The following is a 25,390-nucleotide window of genomic DNA, read 5'->3' as shown; positions in this document are numbered from 1 at the left end:
TCCCTATATAGTGCACCACTTTTGACCCGGGCCCACAGAGCCCCCCGTAGGGCTCTAGCCAAAAGCGGCGCACTATATTGGGAGTAGGGCACCATTTGGGGCGCAGGCCTCCAACTTAACATAATGCAGGGTGGAGGAGTTCCAATCTAAGGAAGACAAAATAATACCCTGGTTATTAACTCACACCATTACGGCTAGACAGTTGATTAAAACACTGAGCAAACAACGGTCCTCTCTCCTCCTCCACACAGCCTGTCGCTCACTTAATATCAATAAACGTCAGCTATCATTTCTGCTTCACATTTGGATTAGAAAAACACATTACCGTTGGCTAACGACGATTTATCAACTACAACAAGGAAATCAATACTCATCCAAATAGCATGCGCCCCCAAATGGCACCCCTTTCCCTACACAGGGCACTACTTTTGACCAGAACCTTATGCATTGTATTCCAGAGAATAGGGTGCCATTTGAAACCCATGTGCTTGTTGTTATTGTATCCCTTTTCAGCAACAAACCGACTGGAGCGAGTGAAAAATTCAAAACCATACCGGGACAAGCTATATTAACATTCCCAGTGCATATGTACAATCGTAACCCCATAGGGTCCCTCTGACAAGATCCGCAATAAAAGATGAATGACGACCGCGCCGATTCACTTAGTTCCATTATAAGGCTAATAAGCCATGAAACACACGAGTAAAATGCACTTCATCAATTCCAGCAGCAGCGGCTGCTGTGTCTGGGGATCCGTTAAGTATGTGACAATAAAAACATCTATTTCTTTTTTTGGGGGGTCATCTCGGGGAGTTGGAGAGGAGGGAAAGGGGGAAGGTATTCAGGTTTGAGAGGGTGGGATTAACGCGAGATAAGTATCGAATTTGAAATGTGCCAGAGGAGACTGTTATCAGTTCAGTCAGCAGCCGTACGACATACATTATCTATGGCATGGTATAATGATATGCTTTTCAGTGTTTAAAAATAATACGTGTGTCTACATATGGTGATTGGTGACATGGGATGCAACCCAAACGGCACCTGATTCACAAGTGCACTACTTTTGGTGGAAAGTAGAGCACTATAAAGGGAATAGGGCGCCATTTGGAACAGTGGCACGGTGAAGGTAAGGAAAGAGGAGCAGTCCTTACCTGCAGATCTCCAGGGGAGAGACTTCTCAGACGAGCTGAAAGACAAAAGAAGAGAGAAGGAGGAATTAGATAGGATTGACCCCGTTCTGGTTCCGGATCTGGTCGGCGGTCCGCCAGTTGAGTATGTAGGGCCTATTCAATTGCGCTTTAGATAAATGTGCGTCTCAAATGGCACCCTATTCCCTATAGGACTCTGGTCAAAAGTAGTGCACTATGTAAGACGATAGGGTGCCGTTTGGGACCTGCCCAAACATTCACTGTAAAGATGAAATGGAATGGCCCCTCTTAAGTGCAGACGCAATAATGGACCGGACGAAATATAGAAAGAAACAGAGAGAATTGTTATGGCAATGCAGAATATGCCTCCATACACATGGAGAGACACATTTCAGTTGAATGCATTCAGTTGTACAACTGAAATAGAAACCACATTAGGCAGAACAGTTAGGGGGACAGACAGAAACACTGCTCGCTACATATCAGTAGTGGAATTGCAATTTACAGTAAGAGATGAACATGTCCCATGGCTCAAGGACTTCTCATTTACAGTAGAATAAATACGTTGATATTGCTAGGCATCCCCTTTTCCTCTCTAGCCTCTCTAGTTGTGATCTTTCCTGCCACGACAGACAGAGTACGAGTAGGATCATCCTGGTTCCCTGATGTTTGCGGCGGTTATTTTTCATCCTCGTCGGTGCTTGAGAAGCACACTTTGCGAATAAACGGAAAAGGTCAGGTTTTGCAATTCATCCTGGCTGAGGCTCTGAGGCTGTAGGGCAGCGCTGGTACAGTAAATAGAAAACATATTGATTTCGCGGCAAAAACGGCAATACGCCGCCGAGGATAAAACACACAGACGGAAGGAAGCAGGCAAGCATGACCCGTGTACACACACACACCTGGACGCACAGGCATGGACAGACACACATACAGATGGATGCAGATAGAACAGACACACGCTCACACGTACACACACACACACACATCTGACCGCTCTGATTTACTGCATGTTGAGCGTATACATATTTCTCAGCGATAGAGCTGCAGTTGTCTCCCAGGAATAATGAGGTATAAAAGCTTGGCGGCCGGAGAGAAGGTCCATTTTAAAAACACATCATGGCCCTCAGACAAACACCGAGGCTTGAGTCTCAAATGGTACCCTATTCCCTGTGTAGTGCACTACTTCTGACCAGAGCCTGCTGGGAAAGCAGAGCCAAATGGATCTATAGGCAGGGAGTGTGATGGATGGCGGGGTCATTCGTGCCTGTTCCTGGATCAGTGGGAAGGTGAGCAGGCAGGCAGGCAGCTCAAACTCTGCTGTGAATCCCAAATGGCACCCTATCCCCTATATTGACCACTACCTTGGACCCAGACCTCACTTGCCTGGTCAAAAGTAGTGCACTATGTAGGGAATAGGGTGCCATTTGGGATGAACTCTCTGTCTGGGAGAGGAAATGTGATTCATTCTTCTCGTCAATGAGAGCGGCCATAACACCAGGCCCTGAGCGGCTCCCCTATTGCAAACCTCAGCCACTTCAAACTGATTTTAAGGGAAGACCCCTCAGAGCACAGAAGAACTAAACTAAAACACACTGTAAAAAAGTTTGATCTAACAGCTACCTGGACCCAGACAGCTTCAATGACATGAGAAAATTATCTTTAGCGAAAAGGACATTGTGGTAATTTCTAAAGAGTCAAAGAGAAGAATTGTTTGAGCGCTGGACCTTAAAGCAGGGTTCCCGCCCCTGTGCATTCAAATAAAATATCTTAGCGGGTCATTATTGCCATGACCCTGCTGCTGCCGTTCGCTCACTGGATCTTACCATTCGAGGGGATGTTAAATGAGCTTCTAGTATAAGGGGAGGGCGATCAGCATGCCAACGAGACGCGGGCAATTAAAAGAGGAAGCAAGGAGAGGTATGCTCCATTGAGCCATGGCAGATGAAGTGGCATAGGCTGCGTTCCATATGCCACTCTATTTCCTTTTAAAGAGCACTACTTTTGAACAGGGTCAAAAGTAGCGCACTATATAGGGAATAGGGTCCCATTTGGGATGCGGACCCAAACTCCTGCTACCATCATACCCAGACCCATCTCACAGTCACAGCCACCTGGGTGGGCGGAGGGAGACCAAGGCAGTAAACTACTGATACTCACAAACATTACAAGCAAACCCATCCCTGACAGGAAGAAGAGCAGCGCCACGGTCCCGCCCCACCGCCGTCGTTATCGTTTTTGATAACGACGGATAATCAAGCTCACAATCATATCACTCTGGAGGTAGGCTTCCATTCCAGTGTAGGGTGAAATTGCCCCCTAGACAATGATCTTGGGTCAGTTTCTCATTTCCCCACTAATGGTTAAGCTTAGGGTTGGAGGAAGGGAAGCTGATCCTACATCTGTATCTGGAGCTTCCATTCCCCGGGTGGGAGGTCTCCTCATCAGTCTCAACCCACTCAGAAAGTCTCGCTGATCAAGTTGTACCAGCCCAGATGACTGATATGAAGGGCTGCTGCTGTCCTGGAGGTGTAATGAAATTGAATGAGCCTCATCAGAACACTTGAGCATGACGTCACCTCTATTGATGGGCCGGATGGCCTATTGAGAAAAAACGCTGTGACATTAGGATGAGGAAAATCTCTTCCATTATAATAGGGATGTGGAGGAGATGCTGGGTCTGTGTTGATCCCAGAGTGGGAAGCCAACAACTCTCTCTCGCCTAGACTAATGATGCTGATGGCTTAGCCCTGTAGGCTGCTTCACGACACACAGGGAGCTGGAAGCGCAACCCAGCCCTCCTCAGTACAGTACAGGAAGCATTACCCAGCCCTCCTCAATACAGTACAGGAAGCATTACCCAGCACTCCTCAGTACAGGAAGCATTACCCAGCCCTCCTCAGTACAGTACAGGGAGCGTTACCCAGCCCTCCTCAGTACAGTACAGGAAGCATTACCCAGCCCTCCTCAGTACAGTACAGGAAGCATTACCCAGCCCTCCTCAATACAGTACAGGAAGCATTACCCAGCCCTCCTCAGTACAGAACAGGAAGCATTACCCAGCCCTCCTCAGTACAGAACAGGAAGCATTACCCAGCCCTCCTCAGTACAGAACAGGAAGCATTACCCAGCCCTCCTCAGTACAGTACAGGAAGCATTACCCAGCCCTCCTCAGTACAGTAGAGGAAGCGTTACCCAGCCCACCTCAGTATCGTACAGGAAGCGTTACCCAGCCCTCCTCAGTACAGTACAGGAAGCATTACCCAGCCCTCCTCAGTACAGTAGAGGAAGCGTTACCCAGCCCTCCTCAGTACAGTTGAGGGAGCGTTACCCAGCCTTCCTCAGTACAGTACAGGGAGCGTTACCCAGCCCTCCTCAGTACAGTACAGAAATCATTACCCAGCCACCCTTGGTCAGAAGTACAGGGAGCGTTACCCAGCCCTCCTCAGTACAGTACAGGAAGCGTTACCCAGCCCTCCTCAGTACAGTACAGGAAGCATTACCCAGCCCTCCTCAGTACAGAACAGGAAGCGTTACCCAGCCCTCCTCAGTACAGTACAGGAAGCGTTACCCAGCCCTACTCAGTACAGTACAGGGAGCATTACCCAGCCCTCCTTGGTCAGAAGTACAGGGAGCGTTACCCAGCCCTCCTCAGTCAGTAGTACAGGGAGCGTTACCCAGCCCTCCTCAGTCAGTAGTACAGGAAGCATTACCCAGCCCTCCTCAGTCAGTAGTACAGGGAGCGTTACCCAGCCCTCCTCAGTCAGTAGTACAGGGAGCGTTACCCAGCCCTCCTCAGTACAGTACAGGAAGCATTACCCAGCCCTCCTCAGTACAGAACAGGAAGCATTACCCAGCCCTCCTCAGTACAGTACAGGAAGCATTACCCAGCCCTCCTCAGTACAGAACAGGAAGCATTACCCAGCCCTCCTCAGTACAGAACAGGAAGCATTACCCAGCCCTCCTCAGTACAGAACAGGAAGCATTACCCAGCCCTCCTCAGTACAGAACAGGAAGCATTACCCAGCCCTCCTCAGTACAGAACAGGAAGCATTACCCAGCCCTCCTCAGTACAGAACAGGAAGCATTACCCAGCCCTCCTCAGTACAGAACAGGAAGCATTACCCAGCCCTCCTCAGTCAGTAGTACAAGGAGCTTTACCCAGATTGTACAGTCAGTACCAACCAGTTAGTGTTCAACATCCTTCATTCAGTACAGGGAGTGTTTCCCAGCCCTCCACAGCCAGTCATTCCTAGAATACGGGGCCTTTTCTGTCCTCAGGAAACATCACTTCTTATTTAGTGTAAAATGTAGATCCCAAAAGGGTAAATGTAAGGTACCTTTAAAAAAATACATATATGGATCTTGAAAGGGAGTTGAATGCTGTTTTTTTCAAACTCTTTTTTCAGTGGATGTGTTTTTGCCATGTCCTGGGTGTTATTCATCAACGTCCACAAGACATATAAGGCATAAAATAATAAAATATTTCTTCTAGGACTACCATAGTCCTAGTTGTTGTCATCAATAACGTTTTTCCTAGTCATCAATCATCAATAACATTTTTCCAAGTCATCAATAACATGTTTTTCATGATTATTGTATTCATTATTATTATTTAATTGAAGATGTGCTCCATGTCTCTGATATCGCTCTCCACCCTGTTAGTTTGTTGTAATTCTCCATTTAAGAAAACAACCCCTTCCTACAATGACACCACATTCAGGAAGCTTCGACATTTCTTTGGTGGGAGAAACAATAGTGCAAAGGTAAATAAATATAAATACTCAGTTGGATCTATTTGGATCTATTTCATGTTGCCTGTCTGTATGTCACACTCATACATTTCCATCCTGTTACGCTAAACGATACAGTAAATTAGCCACGTTTCAAAATGTAAAAAATACGTTTGATAGAGAAGTTAAACTCATGTTCAAGTGTTCACCATTAAGCTAGCTCAATCTTGCTCACTCGCTATGGCTCATTTAGGCTCCACTTTTCCACCCTGTTAGGATTATGCACCTAATAGGTTGTAAAATTAACATAAAAATGTCTGAGCTTGACCAATATGTTTTTCTGAAAGTGACACGTCCTTTTCTGACAGAATACAACAACAAATATCTATGTATCTACACTAATATATATACTCCCCCCCCCAAAAAAAGTGAATAGGTCCAAAAGGCACCGCAGTCAGTACAGTGCAGGCAGCACCACACAACTCTCTGGCCACCAGGCTATCCTAGACATAATATGACCTCCCCAAAGCCCATTACTCTTGTTAGGGTCACCAAAAGGCCACAACCTCTTCCAACTACCCACGGCCATCACATGATTGGAATTTATTGTGTAGAAGTGACCAGGTTGAAAATAACCCCGTAAAACCACACCCTGTTATGATGTAGGCCTTTACCGATTGTGAGAGCTGAGAATATGACCAGAGGAAATTTCCCCTGTCCTGTAGGGAGAAAATGGTACTTGTACCTTGCTAACGTCAACAAATGGGATCAATATCATGACTAGATCCACTCTCATTGAGGCTGCAGAAGCCTCTTGTGGAGGAAATAGCAGCAAATAGCCCTGTTGCCAATTTTTACAACAATTTCCCCTGTAGGACAGCCTTTGTTTGAAGACTCTCTGGCCACGCCTCTATCTGCAGCTCGCTGAGCCCTGAGAGCTGTAATGGACACTCACACTGAGTGCTGCTATTGGACGAGGAGATGCCTCATGTGAGGACCTCGGGGTTATTACTAGTCACGAAAGGAGCTTTCATGAATCAGGGTACACTCTACTTTCAAGAGCGGAAGCACTATACCCACATAGAACTATACTGGCAACGGGCGAGCCACAAAGAGACAGCATTTCATCAACATAACACATTGTGTCCACTGGGTGTGTCTGAAATTGCACCCTACTCCCTACGGTCAAAAGTAGTGTACTACATGGAGTATCATTTCAGACGCGGACAGTGTCCCACACAACCCGACATGCCTTTTCCATTAGTCAAGACACCAGACTGATAATAATCTTCTCACAGCAGCACGGTGCATCCCTGACTGACTTGACTTAATAAAAGCTGCGATATGCATAAACCAACAGAGAACCCCGGTGTTAATAGGAGCCACTAAAATGTGTCCATTAAGCAATTTCCCCTCAAAAGTCACAGGCCATTAACCTCCTCTCTTATTTTCCCCAGCAGCATTTCACAATTAACATTCCTACTCAACAGCACATCATCACGTTCTTCAAACAGCAACACCAAAGAGGTAAAAAATACTAATAATTCACTGTTATCCAATGCTGCATAGGTGGATTACTTCAAACCATATCTTCCAATTAGATACAGGACACGTCACCAATGGCACCCTATTCCGTATATAGTGCACTACTTTTGACCAGCGCGTCGTCAAAAGTAACGCACTATTTAGCCGAACAGGGTCTCATTTAGGACGTAAAAAAACCTCAACAGTTTCTTAAATAAATCCAGCAACACAAGATGACGCCCATATAGCATCTCAACGTGAGCATGCAGTGAGGAGAGTTAGCCAGACATCGGAAAAGCTCAGCGATTTGAACGTAAACAGTAGCCTAGCCGATGTGTAAGCCTATATTACTGTATGTTTGATTTCCTAGTGGTACAATTTATTTTGCTGATACTTTGGTCAAGTAAAGCAGAAATGGACCCGGTTTGTTGAAACGTCATATTTGATTAGTCTATCTTGCGATTGTTTGTTCTCTCTCGTTATTACTGTACCAGCTATGTTTTTATTTAGGCTAATTGCAAACAACTTTCTGAGATGGAACTTCGTTAGGCCTGTAGATTAACTTAATGGTTGATCATTAGAGTAGGCTGTGCCTAAGCCGAGAAGTAACATTCAAATCGAATGGGTAACGGGGAGAAAAAGGAAATGACGATTTTCAAACAAACCAGGAGTGGAAAAAAACGACGTTAGGCCCTATCTGACAATTTGCACATCTTTGGTGCTTTCCGCTCTTTCTACAATCTACAGTGCTTTGCATAACTATTCACCCCCCCTCCCTTTTCGACATTTCCACATTTTATTGTGTTACCCGTCATTAAAATGGATTTAATGTCTGTCACTGATCTACAGAAAAAAGTCCAATGTTCAAGTGAGACATTTTTTTTAAGCATATTTTTCAAAGTTATTTACAAATAAAAAACGTTAAAAGTCTTGATTGTGTAAGTACTCACACCCTTTGCTGTGACACCACTAAATAAACGCTGGTGCAACCGATTACTTTCAAAAGTCACACCATTAGTTGGAGTCCCCCTGTGTGCAACTAAAGTGTCATGTGATCTCAGATTAAATACACCTTTTTCTGGAAAGCCCCAGAGTTTATTAGAGAGCATATCTCAACAAACAACATCATTAAGTGCAAGGAGCGAACAAAACAACACTAGGATAAAGTTCTGGAGTGGCACCAATTGGGGCTCGGTTCTAAAAAAAAAACATCCCAAACGTTGAACATCCCCCTGAGCAGTGTTAAATCCATCTTTTTTTTTAATGGAAAGAATATGATACAAGGACGTCCACCAAACCTCAGTGACATAGTTTGTGACACCGCGATGTCCTCACCATCATCCATGGCTGTCAAACATCACCGATAGACGACGCGATAGCAAAATCGCCCCAACCCTATTGGCTAACGTGATTAATGAAGCCTCTCATGGACATATTTGTGTGTGGTGGTCCGTGAGGCGGAACAGCACGCCGTTTTGACTGAATACTTCCTCTAGCCCAGGCAGCAACCCAAGGGCTGCTAGCTATAACCTATACAGTACAGTAGCACTTCACCAAAGGCTCATTTATACGCAACACATAATGCCTAGCAAAAATACGTGTGCAACGGCGCAATTTGTACATCGACGCAAGATCAACATTTTGTTCAGTTATATTGCGTTCTTCGTGCGATATAAATGAGGCCCGAGCAGTGAACATCCAGCCGTTTCTCCCTGGTTGCATTCCAAACACTTAAAATACACACCCTCTCCCCTCATCCCTCAAATGAAGTGGACACTTCTGATGACGGTTCATGACGTCTGAGAAGTTGACACTTGCAGGGCGAGGGGCGAGGGAAGAATGAATTAATTTGAAATGGACCGCTCTTGCCCGGGAATGTGTCACTCGTTCATCCCACGGTTGTGTTTTATGTCACCATGGAACTATTGTGTGCCTTACATTGCATTTCACATCTTGGCTCGAAGACAACGCATGCGCAGACATCGAATGTTAGCCGTCCTGCTATATCAGGTCAAATCGAAAATTACAATGTATAAGTGTCAGGGGGAAAGTGTTGCGCAAGCTAACGTTTCCAAAACGCTAACCAAACAAAAACATCCTTACTTTTATGATACGTGTTTGAGCCGTCATGTTCATTAGTAGCACAATTTCAAACTTATTTACACTCATTTTGTTTTTAAACTTACACTTGTATGTTGACTTCTCCAAATGAATGTTGGTTTTAAGTATCGGCTGACTTTTCTTAGCGGATGTAGAATCATCGCCAATTGAATTATTGGGCCGTTTCAGAACATTTTTATTTTGTTTTATTGAAACTTTATTTAACTCGGCCAGTCAGTTAAGAACATAATCGTACACTCGCAAACTCGATCAAAAACGAGGGCCCAGGGGCTTACACTGCCAACTTCCCTCGCTTGGCTAAACAGCAACAAATATGGCCGCGGGGATTCCCCCAAGGGCACAAGGCGAAGGTGTGTCTTTTGTGATTTTGAAAAGCAGCCCCTGTTACTGTCCACATCAACCATTTTTCAACATCTGCTACCATAGACAACATACTGTGTGTGTTTGTTTTCCGACAGCAATGTCATGGCTCGTCAAACTGAAAGGTGAATTGATGAGAACGTCTAGGATAACGTCGCCATCTCTGTTCCATATACACAGTCCATTTAGACGTCAATTCGCCGCCACTGTATTCCTGTGCCAAGATGCTAAACTACGGCCCACTGCTGCGACTGAAGAAGTAGCTATGTGCCAAGCTATGACCAGCATGTAGGCTCTCTGTGAGTGTGTGTGCTTTCATGCACACATGTGTATGTATGCATGTGTATGTGCTCATTACCTGCCGCTAGCAGTGTCTGGCGATTCGGCCCCAAGTCTGCATCTTTCCAGCTGATTGGCCACAATCTGTCTCTCTACCTCCAGCTCCCTGGTCAGCCTCTCAAACTGGAGCTCCTGCAGAAGGACAGTAAAGACAAGACAGAGACAGGAACACAAGGTCAGAGATGCCATGCCTTACAGAATGGCTCCCTTGTAAAACAGGTATTCCGGTCTGAGTGGGATTTCCTGGTTCAATAAAAGGTTCAATGAAACTACACGGATGAAGATGATGCCGACGAGGAGGAAGGATAACAGTTTGACAGCTCTGAGGAACAGACGCAGCGCCATAGAGGACGTACAAAAACACCACACACACACACGCACACGCACAGTCCCACATGTGCATTACAATGCACAGCCCACACACAGAGATTGAAGTACCACTTTAGCCTGGGCAAAAAACAGTGTTATTCAGCCTTGCTTCTACTAGGTTGTCCGCAGGGAGCAATGCAGGAAGCAGCATCTGACTTTTCTAATTATCGAACCCCAGTGAGGCTGCCTGCCTAGGGTTCTACCTGGGCTCTCTTTCTCTGTGTCTCAGCCTGGCTTCACGCACTGCAGCATGTCACAGGAAGAGAGCCTCACATATACAAGCGCGCGGACACACTACTAGATCTACATGTATACATGACACGCACACACACACACACACACACACACACACACACACACACACACACACACACACACACACACACACACACACACACACACACACACACTACTACTAGTACAACCATACATCACACACAGCCCTTTCCTTGCACCCATGCCACCCCCTCTCTGTCACACACAGACATCCCGGGACTCAGTCTGTTTCTCTCTCTCTTTCTCTCGTGTACACAGACCCATTCCCACTCACCTTAATAGGCGATAATCTAGCTCGACTAGCTCTCTCTCTCTCTCCCCAGCCCAGCTGTAGCCCCTTCCATATAACTGTAGCCAGTCACAGCCCTCTACTCCTCCAGAGGAAGTAAGCCACTGTCCCGGTGGCTTCAGGCTGCCCACGCTTCACGCCTCATCTCCACCACCCCTCTTTAACTTCTGGAGGTGCCACGAGAATGTCTCTCTTGACTGGAGACTCATTTGGCTCAGAAGAGAGCGTTAGCTAGTGCTCCCCCTCCCGCCCGCCCGCCCTCCCTCCTTCCCCTCCTCCTCCGCCTGCCTTGCATTGCCTTGTGCCCTCCCCTGGCTCAGTAGTGGCCATGTGCAGCCTGGCTGCTGCAGAGAGGGGAGAGGGGAGCTCTGCTAAGCCCTGCCGCTCCACACAGAGAGAGACAGAGACAGAGAAACAGGCCACGCTGCAGTTTCCTCAGGAAGTAGGAACATCTACAAGGTGGCTCTGCTCCCGCCGCTAGCAGACACAGAACAGAGGATACTACTCCGGAACGGGGACTGAAACAGACCCCTCTGTAGAGTATACTACAGCCCTCTGTCCTGACAGGAAGACTGACACTGATATACTTAGAAGGAAATGATCAATAAATCCTTCGCGGCAGCCGCTTTAGAGACGTATAGAATAAACGAGGGAAACGTATTTTCTGTTTCAAGAACCGAGAATCTGTGTGCACATTTGTGAAACAAAACTATTGTATAGACGTAGTCAACAAAGATAATGGCATAGAGAACACGTCAAGACCAAATCTCCTTATCGGTTTAGTCTGAGTCTTGCTATTCCAGGTTCTCGGGTTATTCAATCAAATATAAATAAAAGTTCACGGTCTTCGAGACGATGGTATCATTTTAGTGACGTCTAGCAAAATATGTCCCCGGGTGATCTTGTAACTGCTCATCCGTCCGAATGAAGCTCAACGCTTCGTTCGGTGTGTGTGTGTGTGTGTGTGTGTGTGTGTGTGTGTGTGTGTGTGTGTGTGTGTGTGTGTGTGTGTGTGTGTGTGTGTGTGTGTGTGTGTGTGTGTGTGTGTGTGTGTGTGTGTGTGTGTGTGTGTGTGTGTGTGTGTGTGTGTGTGTGTGTGTGCAAACCCAACAGCTTGTACCTATCCCCATGCACTCTCGGCAGCACTGCAGCACTCGCACCACATTACACCTACTATTAAACCTCTCTGATAGCGCATGAAGATCACTGATACGTGCACGTCTCTGCCCATTACACTTTCCTATGCATCCCTTCGAAGCGAGTGTGCAGTTTAACTGGCTACGCTGTCAAATCACTAGCGTGGGAGTATCTGTTTAGACTACAGCAGAGTAACAGGGTCTAAAAACAGATAAAGAGTGCTCTATCCTTTCAAACGCCCATAAAACCTCGGAACAAATAGACTTTGCAGTTCACGGTGTAGGCTAAGAGAGTTGTGGTCATCCTTTGGCATCACAGAGAAAAACAGACCGCCAGAATCCAAGAGTTAATATTGTGGCGCAGAGAGTGTTGCGGTGTATCACAAAGTACATTTGAGAGCCCGATAGAAACACAGATAACGGTGTGCGTCCCAACTGGTACCCTATTCCCTATGTGCAGATGTAGGATCTTAATTGGAGCCAGTTTCCCACAGCAGGAAAATAATGTTGGATTATAATTAACAGACATTTTTTTTGGAGGCTTTGATACATTTTAGTTAGGGCAAATCAAGTCTGACAATTTAAAGTGGAAATTACAAACTTTAGAAGACCTTTTAAACCTCGAAGACACGACAAGTTTGCATATCCTGCTGCGCAGGAAAATCTTCAGCAACTAAAGACTGATCAAATGAGGATCCTACATCTGTACTGCACTACTTTTGACCAGATCCTATATAGGGAATAGGGTGCCATTTTGGATGGAAAGGGTGAACGACCTTTCCAGGAAGAAAATAACACATATAGGCTTTAGTTCCACAGCCTCTGCCCTTTCTCATTGGCTCACTGCAGAAAACACTTGTCACAGGATACAACACAATCCTATCATGGACCATGTATGACCAGAAAAACACTTTAAATCACACATTCTGGAAGATGTACATATGTTTGTGAGTAAACACAAAGAAATAGGTGTCTTATGTCATGAACATGGTTGGTTCACCATTTATTTGCCTTCTCCCGTTTGACTGTGCAGCCTTGAATGTCCGACGGGCGGAAACCTGGTCTCAGAGCTACTAGATAATGCACAGCCAAGGGCAAACAGTGTTGCATCTTCTACTGAATAACTCCAATGCAGCAGGTTTCCATAGAATCCAGATTGTGTTTCTGATTAAACAGGGCAGAGAGGGGCATCTGCTGCTGCCATATGACTCTAAATGCTTGATCCCAGTTCCAAGCCCGTCCTACCCACGCTCTGTACCCCAAGCCTGACCTACCCACGCTCTGTACCCCAAGCCTGTCCTACCCACACTCTGTACCCCAAGCCTGTCCTACCTACGCTCTGTACCCCAAGCCTGTCCTACCCACGCTCTGTACCCCAATCCTGTCCTACCCACGCTCTGTACCCAAAGCCTGTCCTACCCACGCTCTGGACCCCAAGCCTGTCCTACCCACACTCTGTACCCCAAGCCTGCCCTACCCACGCTCTGTACCCCAAGCCTGTCCTACCCACACTCTGTACCCCAAGCCTGTCCTACCCACGCTCTGTACCCCAAGCCTGACCTACCCACGCTCTGTACCCCAAGCCTGTCCTACCCACACTCTGTACCCCAAGCCTGTCCTACCTACGCTCTGTACCCCAAGCCTGTCCTACCCACGCTCTGTACCCCAAGCCTGTCCTACCCACGCTCTGTACCCCAAGCCTGTCCTACCCACGCTCTGGACCCCAAGCCTATCCTACCCACGCTCTGTACCCCAAGCCTGTCCTACCCACACTCTGTACCCCAAGCCTGTCCTACCCACACTCTGTACCCCAAGCCTGTCCTACCCACGCTCTGTACCCCAAGCCTGACCTACCCACGCTCTGTACCCCAAGCCTGTCCTACCCACACTCTGTACCCCAAGCCTGTCCTACCTACGCTCTGTACCCCAAGCCTGTCCTACCCACGCTCTGTACCCCAAGCCTGCCCTACCCACGCTCTGTACCCAAAGCCTGTCCTACCCACGCTCTGGACCCCAAGCCTGTCCTACCCACGCTCTGTACCCCAAGCCTATCCTACCCACACTCTGTACCCCAAGCCTAACACTACCCACGCTCTGTACCCTAAGCCTGTTCTACCCACGCTCTATACCCAAAGCCTGTCCTACCCACGCTCTGTACCCCAAGCCTGTCCTACCCACGCTCTGTACCCCAAGCCTGGCCTACCCACACTCTGTATCCAAAGCCTGTCCTACCCACGCTCTGTACCCCAAGCCTGTCCTACCCATGCTCTGTACCCCAAGCCTGACCTACCCACGCTCTGTACCCCAAGCCTGTCCTACCCACGCTCTGTACCCCAAGCCTGTCCTACCCACGCTCTGTACCCCAAGCCTGTCCTACCCACGCTCTGTACCCCAAGCCTGTCCTACCCACGCTCTGTACCCCAAGCCCGCCTCCACTGCGGAACGCCTGCCTGCATGGAGGAGATTCAGAGCTTCCTGTACGAAGCAGAGCTAGCTAGCCTCTCCGTCTCCACCCTGCAGCAAACAATCCTCCCCTCTTGCATCTGCTAGTTTTTTTCCTCTCTCAGGTGGCCATCAATATTATTAAGACGTCGTCCTCAATGTCCCTCTCCTTGTCCTTTATTAGCCTATGACGCAAAACAGAAAACATATTTTATGACTTTTACCTCTCTCTCATACATTTCAATAGGAATTTCCAGAACATAGGTTTATTAGCCGTATGAAGCCCGCGACAAATGTGGATCCAATACATTCATTATTATCTTCTCACACCAGGCTGTTACAGATGTAGGATCGTAATTTGATCACCCTTTTTGCAGGAGAACTTTACATTTAAATGTATAGTGTACCTGAGTTTTAAAAAGGCCTCTAAGGTTTGTAATTTCCACTTTGAAATTTAAGAATGGATTTTCTCTTACGAAACAAACGTACCAACCCCTACAAAAACGTCCATTAATTCACATTTCCTGGTGATGCAGGATTATTTTCCGGTGTAGCAAACTGGTTCAAATTAAGATCCTACATCTGTGCTCGTCACTACAGGCGGCAACCTAATGAAACAAGAACAAAGACAACACAGCCTAAGTGGCGCGTCCATTACAGCCTCAAATAGACCGGCTCTGCTCTGGTCCCCATGTATAATTCAGTGAGTTTGCAGAGTCGGCGAAACACAAAATGGGACACATCTATTCAGCTTAATGATGCGACGCGTCAGGACGAAGGCCGCGGTAACGACCATTAAACAAGGCTGTGTTTATCTATCCCATGTCAGCGGCGAGAGAGCCCCCCCCCTCGGCCCGTGCCAGGCTTAGTGGAAGGAGGGTTGGAGACAATGAAGGCTGGTCGTCCTGTACCAACATGCGCTTTGCTCTGCTTAAGCTCTGCTCATTGTTCGGCATGACAATGAGTGTCAGTCCTCGGGCCTATCTGCCCTGTCACCCAGCGCTGAATCAGATCCTGTCCCCCTCTGTCTCGGCCTGTCCTACTTCATAGGGCCTAGTACAAACCGATGACATACCACCACGCCCCGGGTTGCATGACCCCATGCAGAGGCATAAATGGACAGTGACTCTGGTAGACTCAGCTCAAAGCTTCAAGCGTTGGCCTCTACTCTACTCTGTCCTGTCGTGCAGCCTCAGCACAGCCTCTCACTCCACCTACAGGTCTACACTTGACATGATGGGCTGCGTCCTAAAATAGCCCCCTATTTTTGATTTTTTTAAACCTTTATTTATCCAGCAAATCCCATTGAGGGGTCCCTTTATAACTTTGAAGTGCACTACATTTAACACCGGCCATTTGGGATGCACTCGTGATAAGACAACGGAGGGCCTCTCGCAACATTTTTCCTAAAACCCCGTAAATGACGTTTTCTCCGCTGAAAATGAAAGTCTACGAAATAGAACAAGTAGGAATTGAAGAGTTCGTTAGTTTAGGAAACACGTTCAACACCGCAATAAAGAATGAGAAAGACTGCAACAGTGGCATTGTAACTTCATACCAGAGAGGAAGGGAAGCAGACCAGTCTTTGGCCCTATAGGCCAGGCACAGTGAGGTCATGCCAACGTTATACAGGATCCACTGTGTCAGTGTATTTTTAGTAGTCATACAGTATATAGAGGTATCGGGCTCTGATTAGAAGCTGTTGATCACTTCCACTCCAACAGGCTCTCCTCTCCTCATGGCCTGATTGGGCATGATTGAGCCATCATGTTCAGTGGGCTAGTTTGGGTGACCTTGGCTTGGCCGCCTTGGGCCAGAAGAAGCATGTTTTTTTTTTGGAATGTATCTCAGCCAGAGCATGCAAATGTAATAGTAGATGTCATTTAACCAGTTGCTTTTATCCAAAGGGACTTATAGTCAAGTATGCATACATTGTACTTATGGGTAGTCCTGGGAATTGAACCCACTACCTTGGCATTACAAGAGCCATGCTTTACCAATTTAGCTGCAAAGGACCATATGAAAATATGAGGGGATAGTCTAGGTCCAGTGTTCAACAGTAGGCTCCTCATGTCCTGTCCCAGATGCGCACCAAGCATCCTCCTCCTCACACCACGTCACTGTTTGGTGGATCTTTTTTAACACTTTGTATTCCACTCTCCTTACATATCTATTGCACTTACAGTTAAAGTCAGAAGTTTACGTGGACTTAGGTTGGAGTCATTAAAACTTGTTTTTCAATCACTCCACAAATTTCTTCTTAACAAACTATAGTTTTGGCAAGTCGGTTAGGACATCTACTTTGTGCATGACACAAGTCATTTTTCCAACAATTGTTTACAGACAGATTATTTCACTTATAATTCACTGTATCACAATTCCAGTGGGTCAGAAGTTTACATACACTGAGTTGACTGTGCCTTTAAACAGCTTGGAAAACTCCAGAAAATGATGTCATGGCTTTAGAAGCTTCTGATAGGCTAATTGACATAATTTGAGTCAATTGGAGGTGTACCTGTGGATGTATTTCAAGGCCTACCTTCAAAAACACAGTGCCTCTTTGCTTGACATCATGGGAAAATCAAAAGAAATCAGCCAAGATCTCATAAAAAAATTGAGACCTCCACAAGTCTGGTTCATCCGTGGGAGCAATTTCCAAACGCCTGAAGGTACTACGTTCATCTATACAAACAATAGTACAGAAATATAAACATCATGGGACCATGCAGCAATCATACAGCGCAGGAAGGAGATGCATTCTGTGTCCTAGAGATGAACGTACTTTGGTGTGAAATGGGCAAATCAATCCCAGAACAACAGCAAAGGACCTAGTGAAGATGCTGGAGGAAACAGGTTCAAAAGTATTAAAATCCACAGTAAAACGAGTCCTATATCGACATAACCTGAAAGGCCGCTCAGCAAGGAAGAAGCCACTGCTCCAAAACTGCCATAAAAAAGCCAGACTACGGTTTGAAACTGCACATGGGGACAAAGATTGTACTTTTTTGGAGAAATGTCTTCTGGTCTGATGAGACAAAAATAGAACTGTTTGGAGGAAAAAGGGTGAGACTTGCAAGCCGAAGAACACCATCCCAACCGTGAAGCACAGGGGTGGCAGCATCATGTTGTGGGGGTGCTTAGCTGCAGGAGGGACTGGTGCACTTCACAAAATAGATGGCATCATGAGGATGGAAAGTTATGTGGATATATTGAAGCAACATCTGAAGAGATCAGTCAGGAAGTTAAAGCTTGGTCGCAAATGGGTCTTCCAAATGGACAATGACCCCAAGCATACTTCCAAAGTTGTGGCAAAATGCCTTAAGGACAACAAAGTCAAGGTATTGGAATAGTCATCACAAAGCCCTGACTTCAATCCTATAGAAAATTTGCTGCAGAACTGAAAAGGCGTGTGCGAGGAAGGAGGCCTACAAACCTGACTCTGTCAGGAGGAATGGGCCAAAATTCACCAAACTTATTGTGGGAAGGTTGTGGAAGGCTACTCGAAACGTTTGACCCAGTGGGACAGGATAAATAATTATCTCTACTATTATTCTGACATTTCACATTCTTAAAATAAAGTGGTGATCCTAACTGACCTAAGACGGGGAATTTTTACTAAGATTAAATGTCAGGAATTGTGAAAAACAGAGTTTAAATGTACTTGGATAAGGTGTATGTAAACTTCTGACTTCAACTGGACATGTTGTATCTTCCATATTCCTGGCTGCACAATGAATTACTCAACTGGAACAATAAAGTTGGAATTGGAATGAATTGAGGAGGCCCAATGACAGGTAGAGCCAGAGGTGGCATGTCCCTCTCCTAGACTCATCCTCACGCTCTGCTCAACCATAGGAGATAGAGACAATAAAATGACAACATATGACATCTGCAATTTTACCATCCCCGAGCAGCGAAGGATTTCAATATATTTTCAGGCGGCACTTTCATGCATTTCTAATGTTTTTTTGGAGCATGATGGCTACTGTGACGGAAAACAGCGAATGCTTTTCTTGCGAGTTTTTTTGCGAGGTCTGGGACCACGTGAAAAACGACATAGTAGAACTAGTTCTAATCCTACTGTACTTCACACTTTTCTCCCACAATTGCCATGAGAGATGAATAATCATTAGAATCATCGTCATCATGGGGTTTGTGAACATTTTCCAAAGCCCCCTTCTCAAACGGATGATCCCTGCTCAGAGACAAACAACAGTAACAATATGAATCATCAACATGCTGACAGAAGAAAACAATACCAATCTGCAACAGCACAGCAGGGGGTTGTTAATAGGCCTCTTCTACAACAATCAAGGTGTTGGAATTACAAAGGAAGTCCATTGGCATTAGTTTCACCTGGAAGTGACTAGTAGTAGACTACTAGTGAATTAATAATAGACTAATACTAGACCTTTCAGTGTGGGAACAAAGGCAGTCCCTTTCTTCAACATGTCTCCTACCCGACTTGTGGTACAGTACTGACGACACCACGACTAGCCTGTCCGCGAATACAGCGAAGTGAACGATTGAGAAGCCATGATGCGGAGGTGAGTGAAATAGATGTCCATTTCCTGCTGTCGACTCGGCACTTCCTCTCCCACACACATATATAGTAGATAGGCAGGAATGGTGAGGTACAGAGTTTTCGGAAAGTATTCAGAGCCCGTGGCTTTTTCCACTTTTTGTTACGTTACAGCCTTACTCTAAAATTGATTGCAATTATTTCCCCCCCCCCATCAATCTACACACAATACCACCTAATGACAAAGTCAAAACAGTTTTTTGCTGTAGGGAATTTAAAAACATGTTTAAAAAAAATCAAAATATCACATTTACATAGGATTCAGACCCTTTACTCAGTACTTTGTGGAAGCACAAGTTCTGTCAGGTTGGATGGGGAGTGTCGCTGCACAGCAATTTTCAGGTCTCTCCAGAGATGTTCGATCGGATTCTGGCTGGGCCACTGAAGGACATTCAGAGACTTGTCCCGAAGCCACTCCTGCGTTATCTTCGCTGGGTGCTTAGGGTCGTTATCTTGTTGGAAGGTGAACCATAGCCCCAGTCTGAGGTCCTGAGCGCTCTGGGGCAGATTTTCATCAAGGATCTCTCTGTACTTTGCACCATTCATCTTTCCCTCGATCCTGACTAGTCTCCCAGTCCCTGCCGCTGAAAAACATCCGCACAACATGATGCAGCCACCATCATGCTTCACCGTAGGGATGGTGCCAGGTTTCCTCCAGACGTGACGCTTAGCATTCAGGCCAAAGATTTCAATCTTGGTTTCATCAGACCAGAGAATCTTGTTTGTCATGGTCTGAGAGTCTTTAGGCAAACTCCAAGTGGCTGTCATGTGCCTTTTACTGAGGAGTGGCTTTTGTCTGGCCACCCTACCATTAAGGCCTGATTGCCAGAGCGCTGCAGAGGTGGTTGTCCTTCTGGAAGGTTCTCCCATCTCCACAGAGGAACTCTGGAGCTCTGTCAGAGTGACCATCGGGTTCTTAGTCACCTCCCTGACCAAGGCCCTTCTCCCCCGATTGCTTAGTTTGGCCAGGCAGTCTTGGTGGTTCCGAACGTCTTCCATTTCAGAATGATGGAGGCAACTGTGTAATTTTTTAAATATATATATTTTTATATTACCTTTATTTAACTAGGCTTGTCAGTTAAGAACACATTCTTATTTACAATGACAGCCTGCCTGGGAACAGTGGGTTAACTGCCTCGTTCAGGGTCAGAACGACAGATGTTTACCTTGTCAGCTCAGGGATTCGATCCGCCCCAATGCTCTAACCACTAGGCTACCTGCCGCCCCTTGGGGACCGCCCCTTGGGGACCTTCAATGCTGCAGAAATGTTTTGGTACCCTTCCCGAGATCTGTGCCTTGACACAATCCTGTCTGGGAGCTCTACGGACAATTCCTTCGACCTCAAGGCTTGGTTTTTCTCTCTGACATGCACTGTCAACCTTTATATAGACAGGTGTGTGCTTTCCAAATCATGTCCAATCAATTGAATTTACCATAGCTGGACTCCAATCAAGTTGCAGAAACATCTCAAGGACGATCAATGGAAACAGGATGCACCTGAGTTCAATTTCGAGTTTCATAGCAAAGTGTCTGAATACTTATGTAAATAAGGTATTTCAGTTTTTTATTTTTAATAGATTTGTGGGGGGAAAAAACATTTTTACTGTTTCATTTTGGGGTATTGTGTGTAGATTGATGAGCAAGAAAATGTATTTAATCGTTTTAGAATAAGGCTGTAACGTAAGAACATTTGGAAAAAGTCAAGGGGTCTGAATTAGAGGTCGACCGATTATGATTTTTCAACGCCGATACCGATACCGATTATTGGAGGACCAAAAAAGCATTTTTTAAATTTGTTATAATGACAATTACAACAACACTTATCCTAACTTAATATAATATATCAATAAAATCAATTTAGCCTCAAATAAATAATGAAACATGTTCAATTTGGTTTAAATAATGCAAAAACAAAGCGTTGGAGAAGAAAGTAAAAGTGCAATATGTGCTGTGTAAGAAAGCTAACGTTTAAGTTCCTTGCTCAGAACATGAGAACATGTTGGTGGTTCCTTTTAACATGAGTCTTCAATATTCCCAGGTAAGAAGTTTTATGTTGTAGTTATTATAGGAATTATAGGACTATTTCTCTCTATACAATTTGTATTTCATATACCTTTGACTATTGGATGTTCGTATAGGCACTTTAGCATTGCCAGTGTAACTGTATATCTTCCGTCCCTCTCCTCGCCCCTACCTGGGCTCAAACCAGGAACACATCGACAACAGCCACCCTCGAAGCATCGTTACCCATCGCTCCACAAAAGCCGCGGCCATTGCAGAGCAAGGGGAACAACTACTCCAAGTCTCAGAGCGAGTGACGATTGAAACGCTATTAGCCCGCACCCCAGTAACTAGCTAGCCATTTCATATCGGTTACACCAGCCTAATCTCTGGAGTTGATAGGCTTGAAGTCATAAACAGCTCAATGCTTGAAGCACAGCGAAGAGTTTCTGTCAAAACGCACGAAAGTGCTGTTTGAATGACTGCTTACAAGCCTCCTGATGCCTACCATTTCTCAGTCAGACTGCTCTATCAAATATCAAATCATAGACTTCATTATAACATAACAAAACACAGAAATACGAGCCTTTGGTCATTAATAATATGGTCGATTCCGCAAACTATCATTTCGAAAACAAATCGTTTATTCTTTCAGTGAAATACGGAACCGTTCCATATTTTATCTAACGGGTGGCATCCCTAAGTCTAAATATCGCTGTTACATTGTACAACCTTCAATGTTATGTCATAATTATGTACAATTCTGGCAAATTAATTACGGTCTTTGTTAGGAATAAATAGACTTCACACAGTTCGCAACGAGCCAGGCGGCCCAAACTGCTGCATGGAACGCAAGAGAAGTGACACAATTTCCCGAGTTATAAGAAAAACGGTTTTGTTATATTTCAGTCTTCTGTGATGTATTTAAAGTGCAATATTGGGATGCAAATTCAAAATGGAAAACATGTCAACTCTATATCTGACATGGTACAGGTATCTTCTTTCTTTAAGCCCATAACCATGTGTGCGAGATGTATACTTTTGCTTCAAAGTAGACGTGTTTAAGACTACCTAGAAGCACTCTGTGTGACCCTAAAAGGTTTTTAATTATACTTATGCTAAAATGTTTATTCTATTCTCCTGAGCCATTTAATATATGTTCGTATTTTCATAGTTTATTATTTCCTATTATTGCAATGTCAAAAATGAACTTGCAAGTAAACATTGCGTTGATATCCTGTACATATGACTAATAAAACGTTCAACTCACATACAGCAGACAGACAGGAACAGTGAGTTATATCACAGCAATCTGTGCTCCAGCCCCGGCACCAGAAAATGTCCAAATCTTAATTAAGACTAGAGATCTTATCTGACTTCCATTTCTCACTTCCTCACTGTCTCTATTTGATGCTGCACTGGCCCAGCAGCACTCAGCGTCCCATAGGGCTCAAAAGTAGTGAACTATACAGGGAATAGGGTGCCATTTGGGGCTCAAACTGGGTTCGGATCTGATCCAGGCGCTGCAGGAAGAGGGCACGGACTCGTGTCATCCGAAAGGACTGCAGTTCCATTATGGATGCTTAGGGACATTTTACGTAACTAAGGCAGATGGCTTTTTTCTTGACCGGGGGTTGAGAGAAATCCTCTGGAAACATATTTGTTCATTAAGTGGCAATGGGGCTTGACAGTTCTGCTCTCTAGCAGCAGCAGTGTGCGGCTGCTAGCGTATTCTAATGAGGCCCACGACATAGCTGAATGTGGGAGGGATATATATATATATATAGAGAGAGAAAGAGAGACAGAAAGAAAGAAAGAAAGAAAGAAAGAAAGAAAGAAAGAGAAAAAAAGAGAGAGAAAGAGAGAACGAGAGAGAGGTGAGAGGAAGAGAGAGAGAGGAGAGAGGGAGAAAGAGAGAGAGCGAGAGAGAGAACAAGAAAGAGAGTGAGGGAGAGGGAGAGAGAGCGGGAGAGGGAGAGAGAGGGAGAGAGAGAGAGAGAGAGAGAGAGAGAGAGAGAGAGAGAGAGAGAGAGAACGAGAGAGAGTGAGGGAGAGGGAGAGAGAGGAGAGGGAGAGAGAGCGTGAGAGAGAGGGAGAGCGAGAGAGAGAACGAGAGAGAGTGAGGGAGAGGGAGAGGGAGAGAGAGGAGAGGGAGAGAGTGAGGGAGAGGGAGAGAGAGGAGAGGGAGAGAGAGGAGAGGGAGAGGGAGAGAGAGAGAGAGAGAGAGAGAGAGAGAGGGAGAGAGAGAGTGGGAGAGAGAAACAGACAGACAGCATTATTACTCACTGGAAATCACTGCTACACAAAGTCACCTTGGGACAAAACTCTGATTCTGAGAGGAAGAATGTACAGGCTGCAGTAGTGACAGACATTTGTAAGCAATATGCATAACACTATGCTAGCAAAGTGAAAAAGAAAATCTAAGCACTGAACAAGAGAACTGATTTCAAGGCCTCCTACAACACTACTTAAAAGGTCTTAGTAACTTCATCTAAAAACCTCAAGTCATATGAAGAATTTCATAACATTTCATGGAATGCTATTCATCGCTTGCCTGACGACTCGCCCTGAATTTAATTCCGCTGCTCTATCGATCGCTACATACATTCAGTCTGAAACTGACACCCTAGAAGTCGTTTCTGTGACTCCAAAACGAAGGGCGTTGTACGAAAACAAATTAGTTAGGGATTGGATCGTCTCTAGCGAATCAGAGTATCAAGTATCATGTCATTATCTGGCCCAACCCATCGGTTTCTGGGACCAATCAGAACAGTCAGAATGTTTTCGCATTCTAGAAATCATCGGGGAGGGAGGCGAGAGAGTGGAGAAGAAACTTTTGTGGGCGTGGCGTATGGCTGGAGTGATGTGGATGGGTAGCCAGTCAAATTCCTCACATTCCGTTTCAGTATTTTCACATATAGAAAACAAATCTCTGTTGACATTGTGTCACCCGACCTCTCTGATGACAGTCTATGTGAAGCATGGCATTCAAGGTCTTCTATACACTGTACATATGATCCTCAGAGCTCTAGCTTCTCACATGAAGACATTCACTTAGATTACTAGCAGACAGCTCCCTGGACCACGATATCAGCCACCCAAGCCATAGACTGTTCCCTCTGCTTACCGCCCAGGCAAATGGTACCGGCGCACCGGACCTCAGAACAACAGACTCCGAGAGAGCTTCTACCCCTAAGCCATAAGACTGCTAAATAGTCAAAGAATGGTACCCAAGCTATCTATACTGACTCTATCTTCCACTGACGGCACACTTACTGGACTATATATATATATACACACACACACACCATAGACACACTCACTCCCACACACTACACTGTCACTCCCACACAAAATCCTCACACAACACATGCACACCGACGCAACACTGTCACGGTTGGTTGAAGGACTGGACCAAGGTGCAGCATAGTAAACGTACATTTTCTCTTTATTCAAAAAAATGACGCTGACAAAACGAAGAACAAAAACCAAACCGTGACGCTTTGGGCTATGTGCCCTGAACAAAGACAAACCATGAAGCTTTGGGCTATGTGCCCTGAACAAAGACAAACCGTGAAGCTTTGGGCTATGTGCCCTGAACAAAGACAAACCGTGAAGCTTTGGGCTATGTGCCCTAAACAAAGACAAACCGTGAAGCTTTGGGCTATGTGCCCTAAACAAAGACAAACCGTGAAGCTTTGGGCTATGTGCCCTGAACAAAGACAAACCGTGAAGCTTTGGGCTATGTGCCCTAAACAAAGACAAACCGTGACGCTTTGGGCTATGTGCCCTGAACAAAGACAAACCGTGAAGCTTTGGGCTATGTGCCCTGAACAAAGACAAACCGTGAAGCTTTGGGCTATGTGCCCTGAACAAAGACAAACCGTGAAGCTTTGGGCTATGTGCCCTGAACAAAGACAAACCGTGAAGCTTTGGGCTATGTGCCCTGAACAAAGACAAACCGTGACGCTTTGGGCTATGTGCCCTGAACAAAGACAAAGTTAACTTCCCACAAAACAGGTGGGGGAAAAGGGTACCTAAGTATGGTTCTCAATCAGAGACAACGATAG

The 25,390-nt window shown here is 45.7% G+C and overlaps 1 protein-coding gene across 7 annotated transcripts in view; it reads right to left on the bottom strand.

The window, feature by feature from the left end:
* LOC118385797 (plakophilin-4-like) overlaps window positions 1-25,390 on the bottom strand; it is a 121,747-nt gene that overhangs the window by 63,650 nt on the left and 32,707 nt on the right. For all 7 annotated transcript variants that reach the window (XM_052521968.1, XM_052521969.1, XM_052521972.1 and 4 more), the window contains 2 exons: window positions 10,245-10,357; window positions 1,152-1,186 (listed from right to left, as the gene is read on the bottom strand). In XM_052521968.1, coding sequence (XP_052377928.1) covers window positions 1,152-1,186; window positions 10,245-10,357 — 148 coding nt within the window. The remainder of the gene's footprint in view (window positions 1-1,151; window positions 1,187-10,244; window positions 10,358-25,390) is intronic.

The sequence above is a fragment of the Oncorhynchus keta genome, chromosome 7 (genome assembly GCF_023373465.1).
Source record: "Oncorhynchus keta strain PuntledgeMale-10-30-2019 chromosome 7, Oket_V2, whole genome shotgun sequence".
NCBI classification, from domain to species: domain Eukaryota; kingdom Metazoa; phylum Chordata; class Actinopteri; order Salmoniformes; family Salmonidae; genus Oncorhynchus; species Oncorhynchus keta.
This window is presented reverse-complemented; position numbering and strand designations above follow the sequence as displayed.